At 36.4% G+C, this 24,145-nt stretch overlaps 1 protein-coding gene across 2 annotated transcripts in view; it reads right to left on the reverse strand.

The window, feature by feature from the left end:
* Positions 1-2,649: 2,649 nt before the first annotated feature.
* The window catches only part of LOC123673512 (hemicentin-2), a 29,680-nt gene continuing 8,184 nt past the window's right edge, over positions 2,650-24,145 (reverse strand). Inside the window, exons 3-13 of one of the 2 annotated variants that reach the window (XM_045608035.1) lie at positions 18,601-18,787; positions 17,742-17,885; positions 15,506-15,700; positions 14,853-15,113; positions 13,791-14,078; positions 12,312-12,467; positions 9,362-9,523; positions 8,770-8,883; positions 6,521-6,554; positions 6,162-6,285; positions 2,650-3,384 (exon numbers count right to left, since the gene is read on the reverse strand). In XM_045608035.1, the coding sequence (XP_045463991.1) occupies positions 2,896-3,384; positions 6,162-6,285; positions 6,521-6,554; positions 8,770-8,883; positions 9,362-9,523; positions 12,312-12,467; positions 13,791-14,078; positions 14,853-15,113; positions 15,506-15,700; positions 17,742-17,885; positions 18,601-18,787 (2,154 nt within the window). In that variant the 3' untranslated portion in view covers positions 2,650-2,895. Of the gene's footprint in view, positions 3,385-6,093; positions 6,286-6,520; positions 6,555-8,769; positions 8,884-9,361; positions 9,524-12,311; positions 12,468-13,790; positions 14,079-14,852; positions 15,114-15,505; positions 15,701-17,741; positions 17,886-18,600; positions 18,788-24,145 lie in introns of both variants that reach the window. The other variant, XM_045608036.1, reaches the window with a different exon arrangement.

The raw sequence follows: 24,145 nt of genomic DNA on the forward strand, positions 1-24,145 counted from the left end.
GGCAGAACCATAGATAGTTGAGGTGGCCTGTTGTTGGCCTTTGATGACCAGCGCTGCCGATGGCCGTATTGTTGTTTTTTCGAACACACGTTATCAAAAGGATCTTGGCCTACGATACTTTGAACAGTTGGGCTCCATTTAATTATAATAATATGGTGGAATATCCAGTCTTTGTTAATTTTTGAGGTGTGTGATGTCTTGAATCTTCTTCTAAGACCTAATAAAGTACTATATATGGTCCTTAACTTATTGCTGTAGTGGTAAGGGGATGCATTTATGTATCTATCGGATTTCCTTAGCGTTATAGGTACATACTAGTTTGATTTTATGGTATTTTCTTCTTCTCAAATCAATCTTGTTTCTAGGATTGGTAAATTCTATTTGATTATCTTTCTATGTTGAAAGGACACAGCAATATATGAGGTTCATCAGTTCAAATGAAATTAGAGATATTTCTTCTTACAAATCACCGATTTTGATGGGGTTCACAAAAGAGGTAAAATTAAAATTTCGCGAATATCGTCGTACAGTGCTGCCCTCTACTTATTTGAAAAAGAAAGAAGATGAAGTGAATATACAACTTCGTAGACCGTACAAAGTTTGGTCAACATTGAAGCTTTAGAGATGAAATGAATGAGTACCAAAGCTTGACTGATACTCGAAAAACCACGTGGTAGTAATCCCTCTTAAATTTGTTGTGGTCATTATAATTGTTAAACACTTCATAGTTGGTGAGCATTGAGTCATCGATATATTGGAATATCAGGCAGGATTTTGATCATTTTAAAATTTGATTTTTTCTGTTCGAATTTCTTCATTTTTCATGTAAATTCGAAATTCTTGATTTGGATAATCAGGGATAAAACCTAATGCTCATCATTTACCAAATACCTACTTTTTCAGGTAAGACGTTTGTCACAAGAAGTAAGAAAAACGAAGACAATATAGTTATAGTAATTTATTCTCGTCATTTACAAATTTTTATTATTATACAATATGTATAAGGTATAATCCTGCTTCACAATTGAATTTAATAATCTTTGGTATTCATCAATGATAACAGTTATAGTAACAAAACTGATGTACTTCGTTTTATATAAATATATTAAAAAAAACACACAAGAGTAATAAGTCTAAAAATCGAATAAACCATATTTTCATCTACAAAGGAATATTTTATTAATGCCGACTATTAGAATAATTCGAATCAATCAAAAATTCATGCAAAATTATTAATAATCGTGTATAATTTTCTTTATTGAAACATCAAACATACTATGTTTTTCACTTGAGGTAGATAGATTAGATATTGTGGAAGAATCATTTATTAGTCGCAATCATTGATGATTTGTCGAAGATATCATATTATAAAAAGACAAAAAAATTTTTTGAGAATATAAAATAGGCACCTAATATTATTTGAACGAAAAATAAGGAACATCTAAGAGATCTGTGCATTCGTAATAAAAGAATGGTATTACTCAGTTATTTGCATAATTAGTTTCCCTCAGAAGCCTTGATAAAAATCTAATTAGTAAATATTTGGTTATTATTATTTAACAGATTTACACTTAAAAAAATTGGAATAACTCATGACTAGGTGGATAAAAACTGGAAATAGAAATTCAATATATCAAAATTGGTTTTTAGCCGTTTTAGGTAAAGTCGAATTGAACAAATGAAAATAAACATGAAAATTAAAACGACACATAGTTTTTGAAGTTATTAAATTCGAACAAAGTATCGGATATTTTCAGTGTAGTTATTGAATATAAGTAAATTATTCTCAATAGTTAGATTACAGTTCAGTACCTAAACAAAACTAATCTCTAAATAACATTGAAAAGAGCTACTTCATTCTCGACATTTTATCTAGATATAAAAATATTTATCAGAACAAGTGATGTGTTAATGTGTTTTGGAATATTATGATTAATGAAATAGCCCTTTTTTATAACGTTGTTATATTTATATTTACAACTTTACAACATTACAATAAAAAATAAATAATCCTTACAATATACTAACCGACAAAGAAACTGCAGCACACAGAAGGAGCTCTTTGAATTTCAATTTTTTTTTGTTTGGTAAAACAGATAGTAGAGCAAGAAGTAAATTATTGAATTTCGAGACAAAAATCGTGAAGACTTTTTCATGTAATTTTTGTTACTTAAATATTGTAGTCGTTTTTTGCGAGTTTTTTAAATTTTACAACAAACCAACTGTTCGAGGAGATCCAAAGTCGATGTTTAGTTGTTGTTAAAATACCTAGAGCACGTGTACGCGGAAATTACTCCCAGATACGAATAGAAATCCTACTACTGTTATGAGATATTGTCAAGCGTGATTTGATAATGCCAAAAATCGAATGGCACAAATGAAGTTCAAGATCGACGTCTAAGATTTATGGTCATTAGAGACCAATTTGCGACATCTCGATCTTTGGTTGATGAGTGGTTAGGCCGAAAAAGGGTAAGACGACGTTGGGGAGAAAGACGTGAATTTCAGTTTGATGTTGAGTGTCATGTATACCGATCTTTGCCTATAGAGCATGTTTGGGACATCATGGGTAGAAGGCTTGGAAATTTATCCCAGCCCCCACGGACTTTGGCGGCTCTCTGAGACATGAAGTACAGGTAGCTTGGGATTATTGCATTAATGCGAGACGTGTTGGGGAGTGTATAGATAATTTCGGTGGATAAATACATTATCAACAAATTTATTAAAAACAATTGTAAACTCTTCATTTTTTCTCCAAACTTCGATCGTTTACTTCTTGCTATACTATCTATGTTTCACCAAAAAAAATTAAAATTCAAACAGCACCTTCTGGGTGTAGCAGTTTCTTTGTCAGTTAGTATATATTATGCAACAATTGAATTACAATAAAATTATTTACAATTCAGCTTTATCTGGACTATCTGGTTGATAATTGAAATTCGAATTAGAAAAGTTGATAGCACGCTGTTTCGGAAAAACGAGATCGTAGTATTTTTCATTTTCGAGTTGCAGAGGTCTGGGCCTCGCTTTCGTATTTTTGTTATATCTGTTCGAAGATCTGAGTGAACTTTTATTTTCAGTATTTACAAATGAGGATCTATGAGCATACTTATCTATGTTTGGCACGGTCGATTTGTGACTGCCGTGCAGAGCCAATGTGTTGTACGACCAATTGTCGTACGATTTTGTCGTAAGGTTTGGATTGAAACTATAAAACTTCGTTGGCTCTAGATGATAACTCCTCTCTGTACTGTCTGAATCGAAGAAGCCGAATGAGAAATCGCAATCTCCAATTCGACTTTCATTGGGTGGTTGGAGACCGGAGTAGATGTTTTCCTTTGGCTTATCCTCTAAACTACTTCTACCATTGAATGTATGTGTTGGCTATATGTACAACTTCATGTTAGATTTTTGTTAGTTTGTTAATCTAAATATGCTCAGTTGAAATACTATACAGAGTAATTCACTGGGAAACGGAAATACTTCACAGGTGCATAGGTGGCACCAAGGCGGTTCTGGAGATACCCCATTTATTGGGTCTTACTGTCTTCGTAGCCGAGATACAGGGTGTTTTATGAATTTTGCCCGTTTCTTTCTGAGGCCATATCAAACGAACCACCCGGTATATTTTCTTCATATTTGGCAAATATGTTCCAAATTGAGAGCACAAACGTATCATGCAATAACCGCCTTGAAAATCCAGGTCCGGGTTAACAAAAAATTATGAATCGTTTGAATCCTCGAAACAACACCCTCTACATCGGAATTTTGAAAATCTGTTTTAATATTCGGAAACACCACTAAAAACTAAACTAAGACGTGTACTTAAAATTTTCGCGCAGACAGTTTTAATGCACAAATTTTCAACGTAAATGTGAAGTTTTCGAGAACTCTTGGTGCCACCTATGCACCTGTGAAGTATTTCTGTTTCCCAATGAAACACCATGTATATTATACTTTTTATCATTTATAAAAATTCAATGAATTCTTACTTTATATCGTCCCAATGAAATTTTTGAATTGTGGATTAATATTTAAATGTAAATCAATACCAAAATTAGAATGAATTTTATTTTTTTGTTGAGCGAATAACCCAGAAAAATTCAATATGAATACCTAAGGTCACATTTAGAAGGTGGTTCCCTTCTCTAAAATTTCAAGTTAAAAATATCGAGAATATGAAGGGTTTTCTTATAAGAGTTTTTATTTTGATATTAAACCTTTAAGGGAGAGCAGGGCTGAAAGTTCCCGGGGTAAGTAGTTCCGATGGAAATAACTTTGTAACGAAAAAGATAGTAAGACATACAAAATATGCTTCTAAAGCACCAAGTGGAGCGCCAATTTGGCAGTAATTTTTATTACTCTGGTGACAGCGGTAAGGATCTGGAATGGTAGATAACTACTGCCTAATTTGTTATTATTCAAATTGAAATTCTCCACCAAGAGAACAGTGGATTGTGGATAGAATATACTATATGTAAGAATTGGGCTCCTACCAAACATGGAAATGATAAAGTCACTATTATGTGTGTATCTTAATTATTGTCAGATGAAGAGAAGAGTTATGAATAAGATTGCTGATGAATGAAAATGGAGATTGTCAAAGTTAATTACAATTAATGAAAAAGACTGCTGATTGATGATTAGACTTAATTAACCTGAATAAAAAGTTTATATGGAAGTTACTAGTTTTGTTTTTTATTTTGAGAGTATATTTACACATTAGATAAGATTTATAGATTTCATGGAGTTTATATATATTTATATTTTACTTTAACTAAGTAAAAAAATTCATATCAACCAGTAAAACAATATATTGTTGTTGTTTTTTAGTTTAGTTCTGCATAAAATAAACGACAAATTCAACCAGTGAGTGGAAACAAACGAAAAGTCAATAATCATCGACTTCAGTGGAACAGAATAAGATTCAAAAGAATTAATTAAAGAACACAACTACAGTGAATTAAATTGATGAAAAATCTTGATAAGAAAGTCAGATAAAAGGACCCATATCTCTCCCAAAAGAGCGAATAGACAAAAATCATAACTAGCAGAAGCGAGTAAGTTCTATCTATCAATCAATATAGTAGAAAAATGGTTGAATGGTAGGAGAGATGAAGGGAATTAAATTAAAGTCTTCATTCAATAAGAAGTCCTATGATACAACATGAGATTCAGAATTTTACCAAACGTCTATACTCAAATACCAGTAGAGCTCTATTATTTTTTGTATTAGTGCTGCATATCCTTTATCAGTGATTAACTATATTTTCTCGATAGGTTTTATAACTACCTCAACCAGCTCCATTGGTATGATTTTATTTAGAATGTGGGAGTGATAATATGATGCATTATCCATAACAATCGAATATGCGGGAATATTGGGCTTAGTGATCCCTGCTAAATACACCCTCCATCTGGGAGGATTGTTAATGTCCATTTCTATCAATGTGAGTAAGATATTGGCTAAATTGGACTGTTATGAGGGTTTTGAATTTTCACGAGGTGTAATTATCGTTTCTGAATGCAGTAAGTTTTTTGACACTGATGGAAAAAATTCTATTAAAAAAAATTCAAAATTCCGAAACGTCCCTACTTGTGTCTTCATGTTAATCTAGACAAACAGTAAAAATCAAAAAATATATCACATAGTGAAGGTTTTGGCACAATGTAATCATAAGTTTGATATTTATTTTGCCTTCATCAAGTACCTAGACATATTTGACCTGTAATATTGAATTGAAAGAAATACTGCTTATTCGCGAATAAACAGAAATTTCAGTCACAATTTCACGAAAAAAAAAAATTAATTCATATTAAAGTAATAAATTTATTTGATAACAAGATAACAACAAATTTTTGGCCGACTTCATAGTATCGATAAAATTTCAGGTAATAAAGTCGGTCACAAGAGTGCATCATAGAATGTAATCACTTTTCGTTTGAATTGAAGGTTAATTCAATATTCTTTCGGAACTGTTAACATCTGTACTCTATCACCGTGATGGACAGACCATATATCTTATGAGGTGATTTAGATATTGAAAGGGTGTTGTTAGAATAATGGTGTTCATGATGTGAGTTACGGCCCACCTTGTTTTATTAAAAGTGCAGTGTTACACTCTTGTGGGGGGTTGCAGCACCATTGCAGCCAGACGTACCTTCATTGCTTCAGGACTTCCACCAGTGTGGTGGTGACTACTTCTGGTATTCGTAGTAGTATAGACAGCATCTGCAGGAATTCCATGTGGATCTGTGGTAGATTTCTCGAAATCTAATTTTTGACTGAAACGAAATGGCTTAGTCAAGAAATATGGACATGTAAATCACATTCATTTTTCGTAATTATTGTTTCCTATGAGGAGAGCCATATCAAGGTTAGCGTTTGAACTTCGAATATGTAAAATGATATGAAATATGTTGGTGTTAGGGGATATGTTATAAAAAAATAATACATCTGATACCAAGATGAAAGGGATAAAAAATGATTTGAAACAAAGAAAATATATTTTTGACTTACCTATCAATCTCAGGGGGTTTGAAGACACTTTGTTCTGAAATATAAGTCATTACTTTGAATATATCAGGTGTGTGAATAAGTCTTTACCGTTTTTTTTTCAAATTTTGAGCCTTTATTGTGAAAAAATGGTTACAAATTAATTATAATTAAAGTATTGGCCATCGCTAGCTACAACTTTTCCCCATCTTTCTGGCAACATACGAATCCCGTTGCGAAAAAATTCGACCGGTTTGGCCTCTATCCAGTCATCCACCCATTTTTTGGCTTCCTCGTAGGAATGGAAGTGCTGGTCAGCCAGGCCATGCGTCATCGATCTGAAGAGATGGTAATCAGACGGAGCAATGTCTGGACTATACGGCGGTTGGGGTAGGACTTTCCATTTGAGCGTTTCTAAGTATGTTTTCACCGGCTGTGCAACATGTGGGCGAGCATTGTCATGTTGCAAAATAACTTTGTCGTGCCTGTCGGAGTATTGTGGCCGTTTTTCTCGCAGTGCGCGGCTCAAACGCATCAATTGTCGTCGATAGACCTCGCCTGTGATCCTTTCATTCGGTTTCAGAAGCTCATAGTAAACCACACCTAGCTGGTCCCACCCTATACAGAGCAAGAGCTTGGCGCCATGAATATTTGGCTTGGCCGTCGATGATGATGCATGGCCGGGTAGTCCCCATGATTTTCTTCGCTTCGGATTATCGTAACGGATCCACTTTTCATCGCCAGTCACGATACGATGCAGAAAACCCTTTCTTTTATGTCGCTGAAGCAGCTGTTCGCAAGTGAAAAAACGCCGTTCGACGTCTCTCAGCTTCGTACGGCACCCAATTTCCTTGCTTTTGGATCATTCCCATGGCTTTCAAACGCTTGGAAATGGTTGTTCGGTCAACTCCCAATGCTTCAGCAAGTTCTTCTTGCGTTTGACACGAATCTTCATCAAGCAAAGTCGCCAATTCTTAATCTTCAAAGATTTGCGGCCGCCCGGAACGCTCCTTGTCTTCCACGTCGAAATCGCCACTTTTGAAGCGTCGAAACCATCCGCGAACACTTGAATCATCGACACAACCTTCTCCATAAGCTTCCTGAAGCAACCGATGCGCCTCGGCAGCAGATTTCTTCAAATTGAACCAATAAAGTGAAACTTCCCGCAAATGACGTCGACTCGGCTCAAATTTCGACATTTTCACGATTTCAAAAATTTATGATGCGAAAAAATTTCAACTAATGTGTTAGTGTGGAATTGTTGACAGATGAATAAGCTTTGATTATGACATATGTAACCATTAAATACTCGCACAGTATTGGTGGCGCCATCTCTTACAAAAAACGGGAAAGACTTATTCACACACCTGATAAATGACACAATACTATAATAATAATGAAGTTAAGCTGACATTTTAAATTACATGATTCTTCGAGATTCTTCAGGCATGTATCGGGATTTACAGGGATAGAAAACATCTGATTACAAGGCAAAGACGGATTTTTGCATCACATTACGGGAGACGAAAAATTGGTTCATTACGATAATCCCAAGCGCAGAAAATCATCTGGATATCCCTGCCAAACCGAATATTCACGGTTCCAATGTCATACTCAGTATTTGGTGGGACCAGCTCGGCGTAGCATATTATGAATTGTTAAAACTGACCGAAACAATCAGAGGCGATCGTTATCGAACGCAATTAATGCGTTTGAGCCGAGAATTGACACAAACGGCTGCAATACAACGCGAGACATGATAAAGTGATTTTACAGCATGATTCGAACCCATGTTGTGAAAGTGGTCAATGGAAACGTTGAAATGGGAAGTCCTACCCCACCCGCCGTATTCTCCAGACGTTGTTCCCTTGGACTATCACTTGTTTCGATCAATGGCAGAAAATACTTGAATCGTTAATGTTAATTCTTTACAATAAATTCTTGAATTTCGGAAAAAAACGGCGAAAGCAAAGTTCTTATATTTTTCTAAGATACCCGAATTTCGGTCTTGTGAAATATGGTTTGTTTTAATGGTCTTTTTAGAAGCTAAAGATCGCATTAATCTGCTCTGAACTTTCTGGAGTCCCTCATTGTTTATAATTATGAGTATTGTATTGTCAAGAGTGAATGATTGCTATGAAAGCAACGACAATTCCTGAGTACGCAACCGATCAATTTTGATGAGATAACTAACCTGAAAGTCCGTATATGAAAGCCTCTGACATGGAATCATTCAAACTCATATTTCATCTATAAGAAAGAACGTTACTTACTCGAAAAGCAAAACTTCTCTCTTCTGATGATATATATGAACACACAAATAGAGAGGAGAAAGACCACCAGCAGTCCCCCTGTTAAGCTGACTACTGTAGACATCTGGAGAGGTTCTGGAACAAAATTTATGATGAAAAAATACTTGAGAAAAAATAGCATTTCTAAGCGATGGGACTCAATAACAAAGCTTTGGCAGAAAACAACCAGCTCCTCTAATGGTACGGTTTCCTCGGACAGTTTCCGTCGACCGTCTCGTTTCAACGACTTTATCTAATCAATGGCAATTCTAGCAATCTAGTAGCTCCGCCCGCTTATGCGATCGCTAGAATTGCGATTGGTTAGATAAAGTCGTTGAAACGAGGCGGTCAACGTAAACTGTTCCAAGAAACCGTACCTTTCCTCGTACAAGCTCATAGCTTCTGAGAGGTCTAGGATAGATGGAGAATATTGAAAAAGGATCTAATCACATAGATCATGAAAATTATTGATTTTCTGGAAATCCATAGATGTCGTTTCTGGTAAGACAACTTTCACAATCTTCAGGTAAGATATCAATAAAAAAATCATTTTAAAGCAAATTTAATCACTCACCACTCACATGCAACTGTACCGCATGTCGATCAGTTCCACTATCGTTTTCCACAGATAAATAATATGCTCTGGAATCTGTTGCAGATACGTCTCTGATGTGAAGCGTCGTTTTGTAACAGTCTTCTCTCTGTTCTTGAATAATATTCTCTACTCTGTACCTCCCTGAGAATCATATGAATTTCATAAAGTTTCTGAAGCAGAGGAATAGTTTCTCTAATAAAATAAAAAATAATTTCAACATTGAGCATTGAACTCAAATGGAAGATGAGTTATAATTCCGAAAAGCCCATTTGAAAGGTTGAATAAAAGTGAATTCATTATACAAGGTGTCCAAAAAGGGTATCGGGTATTTGTTTTGTTGCTGCATTTAAGAATGAGTGACGGAGGGGATTGTGAAGGGGATCGTGATGTCCGCCATTTTTTGGAGTTTCATTGACGATGGAGCAGTACCCAGGAACGCATCGCGTTTTTTGCGTACGAGAGTATTATGGCAACGGTGATTCAATAGTAGCTTCTCAAGTCTCAACGTTTATATCGTGAGGAATATCGTACACGCCATGCACCAAGTGATGATTCTATTAGAAAATGGATCCGAATGTTCGAAAATACAGGTGCGACGATAAAAATTCAAGAATTTGAACGCCCTCGTTCAGTCCGCGACAAAGAAACGGTCCTTATTTTCATGAAAATCGACGAGGGCAACCACTCAATGTAAATAGTGACCGTTATTGCGATATGCTGCGGAACTTTTTGGGTCCAGAGTTACTGGAATTTCAAGGTTATAATTCAAGAACGTGGTTTCAACAAGATGGGGCCACTCGCCATACAACAAATCAAGCAATGTTAGGTGTTAAAGAATTATTCCCTAATAAGGTCATTTCGCGTAGGGGTAACATCAACTGGCCTCCCAGAAGCCCCGACCTTAGTCCACTTGACTATTTTGCATGGGGGTACATTGAAAGTAAGGTGTATGAGAATAATCCAACGAATTTGACCCAATTCAAGCAAAACATAAGGTCAGAAATGGCAGCAATATCGAGAGCTATGTGTCAGCGTGTGATCGCCAATTTTCGTTCCCGATTAGAAGAGTGCCAGCAGCGTAACGGTCACCATTCAGATAACATAATCTTTTTCAAATAATTTTCCACTTCATGCTGTAATAATTAACAATAATTTTTTTTTTAATTGTAACTAGTTTTTGTTTTATCAAAGTTACAAATACCCGATACCCTTTTTGGACACCTTGTACTTTTCGAAATTTCTCATAACTCGACATATTTCAATATTTTTAATCTTGCGGACTTGCGAAATTTCAGTTTTAGTGAGAATATTCTAGAAGAATCATTCGACTATTCATTTGTAGTGCTTTCTGATTCATTAATAGTAAACAGTGTCAATACCAAAAGTATGTAAGTTTGTTATCGAATCACCTAGAACAGAATCTGCGACGAAGTCACTGAATCACCTCTTTTACTTCTACTGAGGGAATATACACAAATCGTCAAAAGTCTTAGCCCCCCTGTCAACTCTCAACTTTTGGATGTACCTAACATGATAATTGTTTGTGTGTGGAATCTTCACTATCTTATCATTTGAATGAAAACAATGAACCAGCAAAAAAAGTTTATTGTTCGGGAGAATACATGTGTATTCGAAGTTAATCTGTTTTCAGCGAATAACGAGGGTAGTAATATTAAGAATATTCCGTGGAAAATATATCAAGAAGCCTTTTCGAACCACCAGATTGCGCAACGTTTGAATATTCCACTGACTTCAGTAAGGCGGATTGTGGCTCTTTTCCTGGAAACCGGAGCATTGCTCGGAGACCGGAGCCTGGTCGACCAAAAGTAACGTCTGCAAGGGAAAACCATTATATCGCAAATTTTACTCGAAGGAATCGAACGGTATCTGTAACAGCCCTTTGAAGTCAATATTTAAGGACCTATAGACGGGTAGTCTCAACCAGTACCAAAAGGAGACGTATTCCTCAAATTCAAGGTCAAGAAACCTTTAAAAGTACCTCGGCTATCAGCTGGACATAGAGCTACCCGTCTGCAATGGGCAGAACACCACCAAGAGCAAGACTGGCTTTTACCACAATGACGCAACGTACTTTTTTTGGACGAGTCACGATTGGGTTTACAAAGTGATAGTAGACGAGAGAGGGTTTGGAGAGGTCTAGGCAGACTAGAGCGAGCCCAGGAAATTCTGCCCTCTCAAGGCGGAGCAATAATGTGCTGGGGGAGTATAATATTCAGTCGCCATACGCCTCTTATTATCATTGAACGAACAATGACCGGTTCCATCTACGTAGAAAACATCATTGAACTAATCATTGTTCATCTGAGCAACGAATTTGGGGGTAATTTCATTCATCAGGATGATAACGCCCCTCCACACCGCACACGAAGAGTTCAAAACATTCTTCAAGAGAACAATATCCAGATAATTAACTGGCCAGCAAACTCACCAGACATTAATCCAATTGAGCACGTATAGAATTACTTAGGGAGAGCAATATCCAATCGCCAAAACCCACCTTCATTTTTTCAGAAATTGAGTTTAGTCCTTTAGGAAGAATGAAACGATACACCTGAAAATTTCATTAATGACTTGATTCATGGGATGCCTAGGCTTATTAGGCAGTTGATTGAAAGCAAAGGTGGTAATACGGACTATTGAATTTGGATTCAGTTGTGGAATAACTATAATTAATAAAAAATAAATGGTTTTTTACCATTTTTCCTATTTTGTCTCATCCTGCATAAATAGAGGAAAATATTCATCTCATTTCTAGAACATAGATTCTTTATTTCTTTAGAAACCTTGGGGACCAAGACTTTTAACGATGTGTGTATGTTAGAGTATGTCTGTCATAGTACAGTATAAAGGTGAACGTCCTTTTAGTACATTGATATGAATTCAATGCTTACATCAATATTTCACTCACCCATTTCTGAACCTGCTTCTAACCGGAGGGATCCCCATTCCCACGCAATAATTCTTGGGCGAGGGTCAGCACAAACCACCATACTCAAAATTGCGTTCTCTCCCTTCTCCACGAAGATTTCTGGTACACTGGAATGTCGAAGAACTTGAGGCGCACCTGAAAGTATGACTAATTGAAATCAAGGAACGGCTTTTAAGAAAAATAAAAACTAAGAAATTAATGATTTATTGATTCTGTTCAATTAAATAAGTTCAACAGCCAAATTAATAGAACACCAAGCTAGGATCTTTTATCTTTGGTGATCATAAGATGTTTGAGATTATTCTTGAAATGAGATCTCATACTTCGTTTTCTTAATATTTTGAAAATAGTCAACTAACAACAGACCAACAGCTAGCAACAGACCATCCCAATTGATACTCATAGAGGACAGGAAAAAACAGCATATAAAAATATATTCAATATTGCATCGCTACCACCAACAGAAACAGCAGCACAACATGGGCTGTTTCCATCACCTGTGCGGTTGGTTGTTTCCGACGTTTCGGCAAGCATTCGCCTGCCGTCTTCAGGGTCTTGGTCCTGAGAAGAACCGATTGTTTGGTTCTGAGAAGAACCGTTTGACAAACTTGGTCTGTGTGGACTTGTACGCACCATACTTCTCTCGAGTTCGTATGAGGGTATCGGGGTTTGAACTTTAGTCGTATCGGTTGCAGTCCATTCACTCTCGCCAGATTTAGCTACTGCTGAATCTGGAGATAATATCTCATTCCCATTATACATGAGAATTAACAAAATGCATAGTAGTGGGGATAGAACAGAAACAAAAAAGGGCTAATTCCTGTTGCGATACACAAGCCTCTAGCTCCAGAAATCTTGTTAAATTCCATTTCTTTTGAAAGTAAAGAGGGTTGTCAGAAAACATACGGATACAGAAAAGCTGGGTTGAAATTTGACATTACCTACATTAGGATTAGGACAACAGGGAAGACCACAATAAAGAACACGCTGCTTACTCTAAGTCAAGGTGAAATTAAAATGCAAAATGCAGATTGAAGTCTCGATTGAAGTATAATTTGCAGCAGTCCTGCGCCAAAACTATTGATTTTTCAAAAAAAGTGTCCATTTAAGAATTCTAGGTACTATTTTATAGTTCAATATTGTATATAATTGTTTTTATCATCAAATGAGTGGGAAAATAAATATTACCAAGAAACTTATTTTGGCGCCATTGTTCTGAGATGGAGCGCCAAAGATACGAGATAGCAAAGTTGAAATTCAGAACAAGTACATAGGAATCTATAAAATCACCAATTTCAAAACTTTTCAGGTAATACTACCAAATGACTAGACTATATCTGAAAGCGATCATCCCCAACAGTCAACTCTAATTATTACATTGTTGTCGAAATTTAATTATTTATTGTTTTCTAAGTACGATAAATTATTTTATCTCATTAATCTGTTCATTCGACTCACCATGCACTTGAAGAGTGATTGGCTCACTGATCTCTATTCTTTCTTCCCCATTTATTATATTTCTAACTCTGCAGGTGTACTCTCCTTGATAGTCGTAAGTAACGTTTGATATATACAATTTGGAATCTCTGGATCGCTCGATGACCAAGCTAGACGGTGATGGAAGTGTCTGCAGCCACTGGTAGGTGGGAGAAGGGTTGCCTTCACCCATGCATTCGAAAGACATCGGAGAGAACAATAAAGCTGTTTTCATTTTCTCCCTACCGATACTAACAATCTTCGGAGGATCTGGAAAATAAATTGCCTGATATGATAAATATATAGATAACCATAAAATTCGAATTTGAATGTCATCAGGTTATAGTTCAGTAGTTGAACACCATGATACAAAGAAATGTTATTATTTCTTTGCATCAAGTATCCTTCAAAAATACTTTCTAAACCTACGGTTTTCTCGGAGTCTCTCCGTTGACCGTCGCGTTCGACTACTTTATCTAACCAATCGAAATTCTAGGAATCGCTTAGCTCCGCCCATCTACGCGATTGCTAGAATTTCTATTCGTTAGATAAAGTCGTCAAAACGCGGCGGTCGACGGAGACTGTCTGAGGAAAGCGTAGCCAACGAAGTTGCCGACGGATTCTGCTCGGTCATAAAAAATATGCAATTATACTAGTCGTAAAAGGTTTCGAAGCAAAAAGAACATCTAGCTGCAAAATTTCCGATTCAGTAACAGATTTGTCAAACATCAATCTGTGTTATCTTCATTCACGCGTTTAATTGATCGGAGTAATGACTCTTCGATCGATTCCAAAAAATTAACAAAATTAGATGAAATGAATTTAGATACAGTCAACACTATAAACCATGAATGTGAATTGAAGATGTGGAACAAGGAATTATAGAAAATTCCCGTTCGATCTTCGAATTCATTTCAAACTTCGAATTATGACATTTTGACGTATTTCTTCGATGTTCAGCCTCACCCCTCCCCAAAATAAAATACTGGCTGCGCCATCCTAATTTTAAATAGTGTGTGTCCTGTAAACTTGGGAGAAACTTACATTTCACATCTAAATGAATACGAGCAGGTTGAGACTCTCCAGCTTTATTTCTTGCTATGCAACTGTATAATCCCGAATGTGCTCTGATAACAGGACTGAATTGTAGTAATTCCTGCAGACCAGCAGGCTGTATTTGTCCTTCTCTCTTCCAAATAACTGATGCGCGTGGATTGGCATCCACTAAGCAACGTATTGAGACCGTATCCTTGAGATCTTCCACGTCATCAGTTGGTATTCCTGTCAGACGTGTTTCAGGTATATCTGTAACAAATAATTGAAACGTAAATCCGAAATTAATATTGTAATTCCACGAAAATTGCTTCGTTAATTCATTCTTACTTCAAATGGAAATTGCAGCTTTTTACAGGGTGCAGAAACATAAAATCCATTTTTCAAAACGCGTGTACCAGATATATTTTTCAAGAACAAAATTATTGAGATAAGTATGGAAATCTTGGAGAACAACTTGTTTAAAAGTTGGATCGCCCACATTAAAGGAATTCTGACATTCTGAAACTAAATATTCTCTTTAAAATTGAATTATAAATGCGATTTTTGATAAGGAACATTCGAAGTTTTGTGTTATGTAATAAATCAGTTAGTGAATTGTCAGAAGTATTAGATACTACTGAGTAAAATTATCAAAAACTTACACATAACGTCCAATCTTACATCTATACTACTGGATTTGGTCGAATATGATTCATGAACAGCAACACATCGCAACATTCTTCCGTGATTCTCCTTAGATATAGTCAACTCCAGAACAGATAAAGCTAACCACGTTCTTGGGTTATCCAACTCTGTGGTGTTTGTCTGTTTTCTCGTAGGAGTTATTTCCGTTTGATCTGAAACATAAATGAAGAAAAACTATATACATTTATTTAACATTATATCGGAGTAAACAAATATAGGGAGTAGTGAAAAGAAATTCATAATTTTTGCATGAAAAATAAGGCTTTGATTACCATGGTCAGAATGATCTGATTTGGATCAAATATGCGCCGTTTTGTTCAAAAACTTGTTGACATTTTGAAGGTCATTATGCTCCTCATAGAAACCTTCATGGTCTCTATTTGGTTGAATGGCTACGTCAACAAACAAAACTGCCGCATTTGGAGTGAAGCTAATCCTCAAGTGTATGTCGAAACACCGTTACATCCAGAAAAACTGACTGTTTGGTGCGCTTTATGGGCTGGTGGAATCATTGGTCCGTACTTCTTCGAAAACGATGATGGCCAGAACGCTACAGTCAAAGGTGATCGGTATGGAGCCATGATTACTAACTTTTTCATTCCTGAATTGAACAACCATGACGTCCAGGAGCTGTAGTTCCAACAAGACGGCACAACATGTCACACACGTTTGGTGACCGCCTAATTTCACGTTTTGGACCTGTGAATTGGCCTCCAAGATCTTATGATTTAACAACGCTTGACTACTTTCTGTAGGGCTATGTAAAGTCATTGGTCTATGCGGATAAGCCACAAACCCTTGACCATTTGGAACACAACATTCGCCGAGTTATTGCCGATATACGGCCTCAAATGTTGGAAAAAGTCATCGAAAATTGGACGTCCAGATTGGACTACATCCGAACCAGCCGTGGCGGTCATATGCCAGAAATCACATTTAAATGTAATGCCACAAGATTATCTTGCGGATAAATGAAATTCATGTCAATCGAATAATCCATCGTTGTTTTATTGCAATTTAAAGTTCTATAGCTCTAAAAAAACACCCTTAATAAGAACCTCTCAATCATAGTATAGTACGTATGTTAGATCACTTTGGTTCCTGAATCTGAAAGAATACCTGCGAAATACCTGGCATTATCACATCAACTTCGTTGAATGGGGATTGGAGTACTATAGCTTCCTGATAAGAATTGGTGTTCAGAAGGCTGAAGATAATTTACAGAAGAGGTTCCATCCTAGTAGCAGAGCAACTCATTTAAAATCGTTATAAGTTAAGTTTCTATTTTATTATTTGTTTAGGGTGAAAAGGATCGATCATTGTATATTTTAATTTTATTAAATTTGTGAAAACCTGGGTAGGAGTTTTGTTGCCAAATAAGCCAAACCACCCCTAGAAATTAGTCTTTAGAGTCTCATGGGCAATTGTAACGTTACAATCTGCCGGAGCTTCTCGCGAGTCACGTTCGATGTGTCTAGCCTGGCGTTGTCCTGATGGAACACAATTTCTCTCCTATTGGCCAAAGCTAGCCGCTTCTAGGCGATCCCTTCCTTCAGACGGTCCAATTTTTGACAGTATAGTTCCGAGTTAACAGTTGTGCCGTAGGAGAGCAGCTCATAGCGCACAGCAAAACCTTCCTGGCAGTCAATCCTAGCTTGGCCACTGTTTCCACCTGCTAGCCGTGTTTCAACCAAGGCCGTTTTCGCTTGATGTTGTCGTAAGTTATCCTCTTTACATCAGCAGTCTACAACCGCTTCAAAAATGGGTCTATTTTGTAGCAATACATTATCAGCCACCTGGCTTGCATTTTCGCCTTTAACGAAACTAAACTGAGTCCACTAATCACAAAACTGTCAAATAAATGAATATTAATAATTTTATAGATTTGATGGATTTCAGGTCAAGTCAAAGAATAAGTTCAAGTCAAACAACGGGACCAAAAATTACTATAATTAATAATTAATTATTATATTGTAATTTTTGAACCAGTTTTTTGAGAACATTTGTTATAATGTAACGAGAAGCGTTATCTAATTTATAATGAAAAAAGAAATCAACACAAAGCTTCTATTATCAATTAATCAGTAAATTATATTAGTTATTCATTCTTCACCATTATGTAAGAAAAAATGATTTTCCGAAAACTCATATTTTCAACTGACGATATAAATGACTTTTCAAATTCTTACTTACTTAAGAACCATTTCAACACAGGAGGTGGATTTCCATAATGAGATCTACATATTGTTGTAACAACTTCTCCATGTAATGCTGTCAGATTATGGCCTGGAAGTACCTGAGATCCGTTGAATTCGATTCGAGGCCGCTGAGGCGGAACTGCAAAAAAATGGAAGAATGAATGTAATGATAATAATCCAGTTATCCAAAATGAATTTTTTATGCATTCGGTTCATCCAAGTCTATTTTGTTTACGCCTTCGACTCGAGTACTTTTTGACCAATTCAAAGCAGCCAATTGTAAAAGCAAGATCTATATACAACATATAAAACGGAATTGACGATTCAAAGAAGAGAATGTGTGGCACAATTCTGAATATTGAGCTAAACATTTTGTAATCGACTCGATATGCAGTTTTATACAGCTTGCCTTCCAGTTCCAGCATTCTAATGAACTCCAGTATCTTGGATGACTTCCTCGTTCCTACAAGTTTCTTGTCCAAAGCAGATTTTTTGTTATCTAGTGATGTCGAGGCATTCCGTCACCAGATGATCCAGAGTTTCTTCCTCCTCCCTACAGAATCTGCACTCGTCTGCTAGACCCATTTTCATGAGGTGTTTCCTGGGGCAACAGTGCCCTGTGAAGAATCCACTGAGGAGGTGTAGTATATTGTTGCTAAGATCCAGATACTTCTTGGAACTCACAGTGTCAAAGTTTCAAAAAAACTTTTTGGAATGATCCAACCCAAGATTCCGCCAGTGTTTCTCTTTTCTCCTTCTCTTGAGTTATGCTCGGAACTCAACCGTTCAGGTAAAAAAAATTTAATATAAAACCTGGTGGAAGAAACTCTTACTGTTTAAACTATTTGACTCACCTCTGACAACAAATCGCGCAGGTAAACTCGTGAGTGCGTCTTGAGTATGAAAATCACTAGCAGTTACTTGACACTCCCACTTTCCATCGTCAAATTCAAGCTGAGCAGTTCTTATCCAGATCGAACAGTCGCCGTTCTCTTGATTTGGAGAATGCCACTCGTATTTATTTGGGTACATTCCCATTGGCTGAAATAAAAATACATAAAGGTATAGACCAATTATTCATCAAATTTGCTTAAAAGCAGTATCTTAATATTAGAAATATTCATAATTTTTATCTATATATACACGTGACGTAAGAGACAATGGTTCAGAGGAGATAGAAAACCACAAACTGAATGAAGAATAGGGGTTTAAATTTCAATATATCCAAATTGATGAAATGAATATAGTTATAAGTTCGTAAATTCAGTAAGTTTTTTTGACTCTAAGAGACTTAAATTGTATCAATAAATACAAAATTTCCGAAACATCTGTCTTTATGTTAATTTGTTCATTCAATTTATTAGTCGTTCACTCAATTCTTTAGTTTTGGATGATTTATTATTTTTGTGTTATTTTTTATTTTTTCATTTGGAAGTGTGTTTTAAGGCAAAAAATATATAGGTATCAAAAATATATATCAGATAGTGGAGGTTTTGGCACAATATTTTCATAATTTGGATATTTAGATCAGATTGCCTTCATCAAGTTGACGCACTTGAAATTCATTACTATGAATATCGTCCAAAACTTGCGCCTATCTGATAAAAAGAATGTTTGAATGCATCTTTTCGAAATTATTCCGCATCATAATAATAGTGTTGAAATATCATATCATTTCATCAAAAATATGGTAATTTTATAATTTTTTCGGAAATATTCGAAACTTATAGATTAATCTCCATTTAGTTTGAGGTGCTCTAACTCCTTTGAACTAGTCAATCAAGGAAAAGTGTGTGAAGTGATAAAAGGTCATTTTTGTGTAACAGTGTGAATAAAGGATTACGTTCAACAAGACGAGGAATTGTACAAGGTAGAAATTTTTCTTTTAAGACGTAGTCCGGTCAATTTAGACCAAAAAATGAGAGTGAAGTTACATAAAGTCCCAACAAGCTGAATTTCTGTGGAGTTGTTCAAAACATAATTATAAACAATGTCTAGAAGTTCCCTATCATTCCCCTGTAAGGAAAAAATTTAATTCAAGGTCAAAGGTCAAAAAAATCCAGTTTTTCACGATTTTCAGCAAAACGGTAAGTTTTATCATAAAAGTACCTCAGACAAAAATTGTAAATCATAAAATTATCTATAAAAATGTATCAATACTTTTTTTCTTACGAGCCACCGTTTATGAGATATAACGATTCAAAAAGTTATAAAAGTTGTTATCGTCATAATATGCATGAGTACGCCACATATACATCTGTATATACGCCAACTGAAAAAACTATTTTTTTCTTAAAACCAGGAAAAGCTCAGCATCAATCAGATATATATTCATCAAAAAGTTTATTTACTTTAGTGTAAAGTGTAAAGATCATGTACTATTTTTACACGCAATAACTAGCTGTGATACGACATCTGCATTTTACAGGAGGGGTAAAACAGCAGTTTTCAAAATGTTTGAAAAACAAGATTTAATTCAACGTGCTGAAGTTTTTAAAAAGAGTAATTCAACTCAACAAGAAGTTATTACCAACGGCATCCGTTTTCTTCTTTCTATGTACGGAGCTCCTAAAAAAACTACCTGTTTAGATAAGCATCGATACATTTTTTATAGATAATTTTATGATCTACAATTTTTGTCTGAGGTACTTTTATTATAAAACTTACCGTTTTGCTGAAAATCGTGAAAAACTGATTTTTTTGACCTTTGACCTTGAATTAATTTTTTTCCTTACAAGGGAATGATGGGGAACTTCTAGACATTGTTTATAATGATGTTTTGAACAACTTCACAGAAATTCAGCTTGTTGGGACTTTATGTAACTTTGAATGTCTAAATTGACCGGACTAACGAGGCTAGGAAAAATTCATAAGCTGTTGGTTCTGCAATTCTATTTGACTTAATTTGATTGTTCACTGTTTTTTGACTTTTTTTCACTTAGAATTTTCTCCTGTATCTGTTTTTCTCTTGTATATTTTAATCAGGATTGAAGACGAATATTTTGTTCTCCGATTCTCAAATCTGACGATTTATTTTCTGTAGATTTAGTGTGTTGATTTTGTTTTTTGTTCTTATTTCCATTCATTTTTGTGTGTGTCCATTTTATTTTGTGTGACTGTTGCTTTTATTTGTGAGCGGTTACTGAATTTCTGTCAACGGGTAAAGTAAGACGATTCAATTTAACTTCATTCCGTTTCGACGTAGATACCTAAATTGAAAATGTACTCGTTAGGCGAAATAAAACATATTGAAGACGGTATTTCGAAAGCCAAAGTTCCGGCTATAAGAGCGCTGCACATAGCTTGTTTCGGGACCGAAGGTGACAAATACAAAAGACGTAGGACAATACGAAACTTTGACAAGTTTGATTGGGACAAAGACGATAACGAACATCAAGAAAAAATCAAAGACGTTGAACAAAAATTGACGGAGACTGAATTATTAGCGGTATGCCAAATATTGAATTTGCCGTACGAGGGTTCTACGGAAGAAATCGCCAAAAGGGTGTGCGATTTCTTGTGTGGTCCCCTATTAGAGAAAGACGACGAAGACGATGACGACGACGAAAATGACGATTTAGTTAGCTCTGTTTCTGTATCGGTGTCGAAAATGAAGTTCGAAGAGGAAAACCGTAATTGTCGGAGTAGTTTTTCTTTGACGTTTAGGGACGTAGAAGATTTCATTCGACAATTCACGGGGGCCGATAATTATCCGGTCGGGAGATGGATTGAGGATTTTGAGGAAATGGCTGCGATGACGGGTTGGTCAGATCTTCAAAAATTGATATTCGCGAAAAAATCTCTGTCGGGTTTAGCGAGATTGTTCATTCAGTCTCAAAAGGGGATAAAGATGTGGGCAAACTTAAAAGAGCGGCTATGCGAGGAATTTGAAGTCCGTGTGTGTTCGGCGCAAATTCACAAACTCCTGACTAGCAGGAGGAAAAAATCTAGTGAGAGTGTACAAGAGTACATTCTCGCTATGAGGGAGATCGGCAGATCGGCCAATATCGAAGAAGAAGCGGTGATACAATACATTATAGACGGTATTGCGGACATTTCCGCAAATAAAATAGTATTGTATGGCTCGAAAAATTTTGGTGATTTCAAGCAGAAGGCCAAAATTTATGAGGAAATCACCAAGAGGGGAGATTCTCACTTTCAGAGAAAAGAGGTAAGGTCTAACGGTAATGAAAAGCGAACGGAGAAGAAAGAAAAATATTTCATTAAAGACGGGAAAAACGGTGCGCAAGCAAGCAGCGAATCTTGCTTTAGTTGCGGTCGAAGAGGGCATAAGTCGAGAGAATGTCCAGATAAAAGCAAAGGAACAAAATGCTTCCGATGCAATAAACATGGACATATTGCCGCGAGTTGCAGAGAGAAGGTTGAAACCACGGAAGTGGCTGTGGTAGAATCAGTGCCTAAAAATGCGATCAGACTTGTTTTTGGGGCGGTTGCGGTTGAGGCTCTCTTTGATACCGGAAGCGAAATAAGCATTATTCGCGAGGATATTTTTAATTCTTACCTGCGTCACTTATCGTTAGATAACGACGTCACCATCATTAGAGGTTTGGGTCATTTCAAAGTGAAAACGATGGGTTCTTTGAAATTAGACGTGAAGATAGATGGACAATTGTTTAACCTTAAGTTTCATATTATCCCTAAAGGATCGTTGCGATTCCAAGCGATCCTTGGTACTAATATTTTGAAACAGGCTACTGTTTTAATTGAGGAAGAAGGGATTAGCATGAAATCGAAGGAACAAGCGGTTGCGAACAGTTGGTTGATGCATACCGCTATCAACGACGACGGACGACGACGACGAATTGATAAAGAACGCATCGATACTCCACCTTTGAAAAGTAAAGACGGTAAACTGACCCAGACCTATAAAGCCAATCAGACGAAAGACGTGAAATTAAATAATAAGAAGGAACCCATAAACCAGGTAACGATAACGACCGGTGTCCCCAGAAGAAATAATCAGGTGGAAAGGGTTAAAGTACGCGAAAAGGAAAATCGGTCTGTGGTTGAAGCGTTCGAAAATGACATGACGAAAGACGATAAAGGGCAAACAAGAAGTAAATGCGCAGATCAGGTACCTAAGGTACAAAGGGATGGCAAACGAAGACATGATCGACGGAGAAAGAAGGTCGAGACGTACCAGGTAGGAAAGCTTGTTGCGATAAGGCAAACGCAATTCGGCGCGGGTCAGAAGCGTAAGCGAAAGATTTTAGGCCCATATGAGGTATCGCAATCAAAGAGGAAAGACAGTTACCACGTGACGAAAGTCGGGGTTCATGAAGGCCCTACGAGGACATCCACATATGCGAAACTCATAAAACAGTGGATACCTCACAGAGATGAAGACGATGTCGAGTTCGGGTCGAACTATAATTTTTAGGGGGGTTGAATGTAGGATCCAGTTTATTGTTCCCTGTAAATAATTGAGATGGTCAACTGGATGCTTGGAAACCTATTAGTCTCTTCAAGTACCAAGGGCATGACATTTTCAATGAGTTTACAGGGAACGAATTGTTATTGTACATAATGCGAAAAGGATGTGTTATTCTTCGGGGTGTCGAAGAATGTGTTATGTCGATTGTAAAACTTAAGGGATTTATGGGGTCGGGAAAAGTTTCAGAACAAGACGATTATGCCAGATGGGTTACATATGTTTTCTCAGGCTCTAGTCCTTCTAGAATATTCGATTCCCAGGAATCCGCGAAGATCTTTGGGGGCGATACGGCAAAAGCCCTGATTGAACTAGGGGGATGGTACCTTCTCCTAAGGGTGTGGTCAAACCGAGAGAGATCTATATTCGAGAGACGGTAGTTCCAATCGACAGAGAGGGGAGTTCAGATTAAACCGAAGACGGGTACAGACGGTACAGTTTAACTCAAATCAAAGACGAGACAAGTTCGGTCGGTCAACTTAAGACGTAAGACGAAAAGACGGTTCGCGGACTAGATTAAGACGAGTCGCGAACAAGTTAAAGACGAGACGACCGAAAACTTGAAGTACGACGAAGACGTTTCTAGTAATCAATTAAACGAGAGTTAAACACGAAATTCAGTACCGTATACCGTATAGTAGCGAGAAACTTGTTATTAGGACGTTATTGGGATCTTCTCAATACTGAGTTTTTACTGTATAATTGTGGCTTTGTAAATAGATGTAAATAATTCAAAAGAGTTTCATTATAACAAATCCAACAAAGTCACGGAGAAAAAGACGAAAGGCCAGGTAATCGAATCATACCTCTAGACGATCGATTAACCAAGCCTACATATATTCATAAATGAGCAAAATAATTCAGATAAATAGAATTGAAAATTTACAATTTTCACTCCCTTAGTTGGTTTGGATTGCAGCTGATGACTTTCTAATTCTAACGGGTGG

The sequence above is a fragment of the Harmonia axyridis genome, chromosome 2, assembly GCF_914767665.1.
Source record: "Harmonia axyridis chromosome 2, icHarAxyr1.1, whole genome shotgun sequence".
NCBI lineage: Eukaryota > Metazoa > Arthropoda > Insecta > Coleoptera > Coccinellidae > Harmonia > Harmonia axyridis.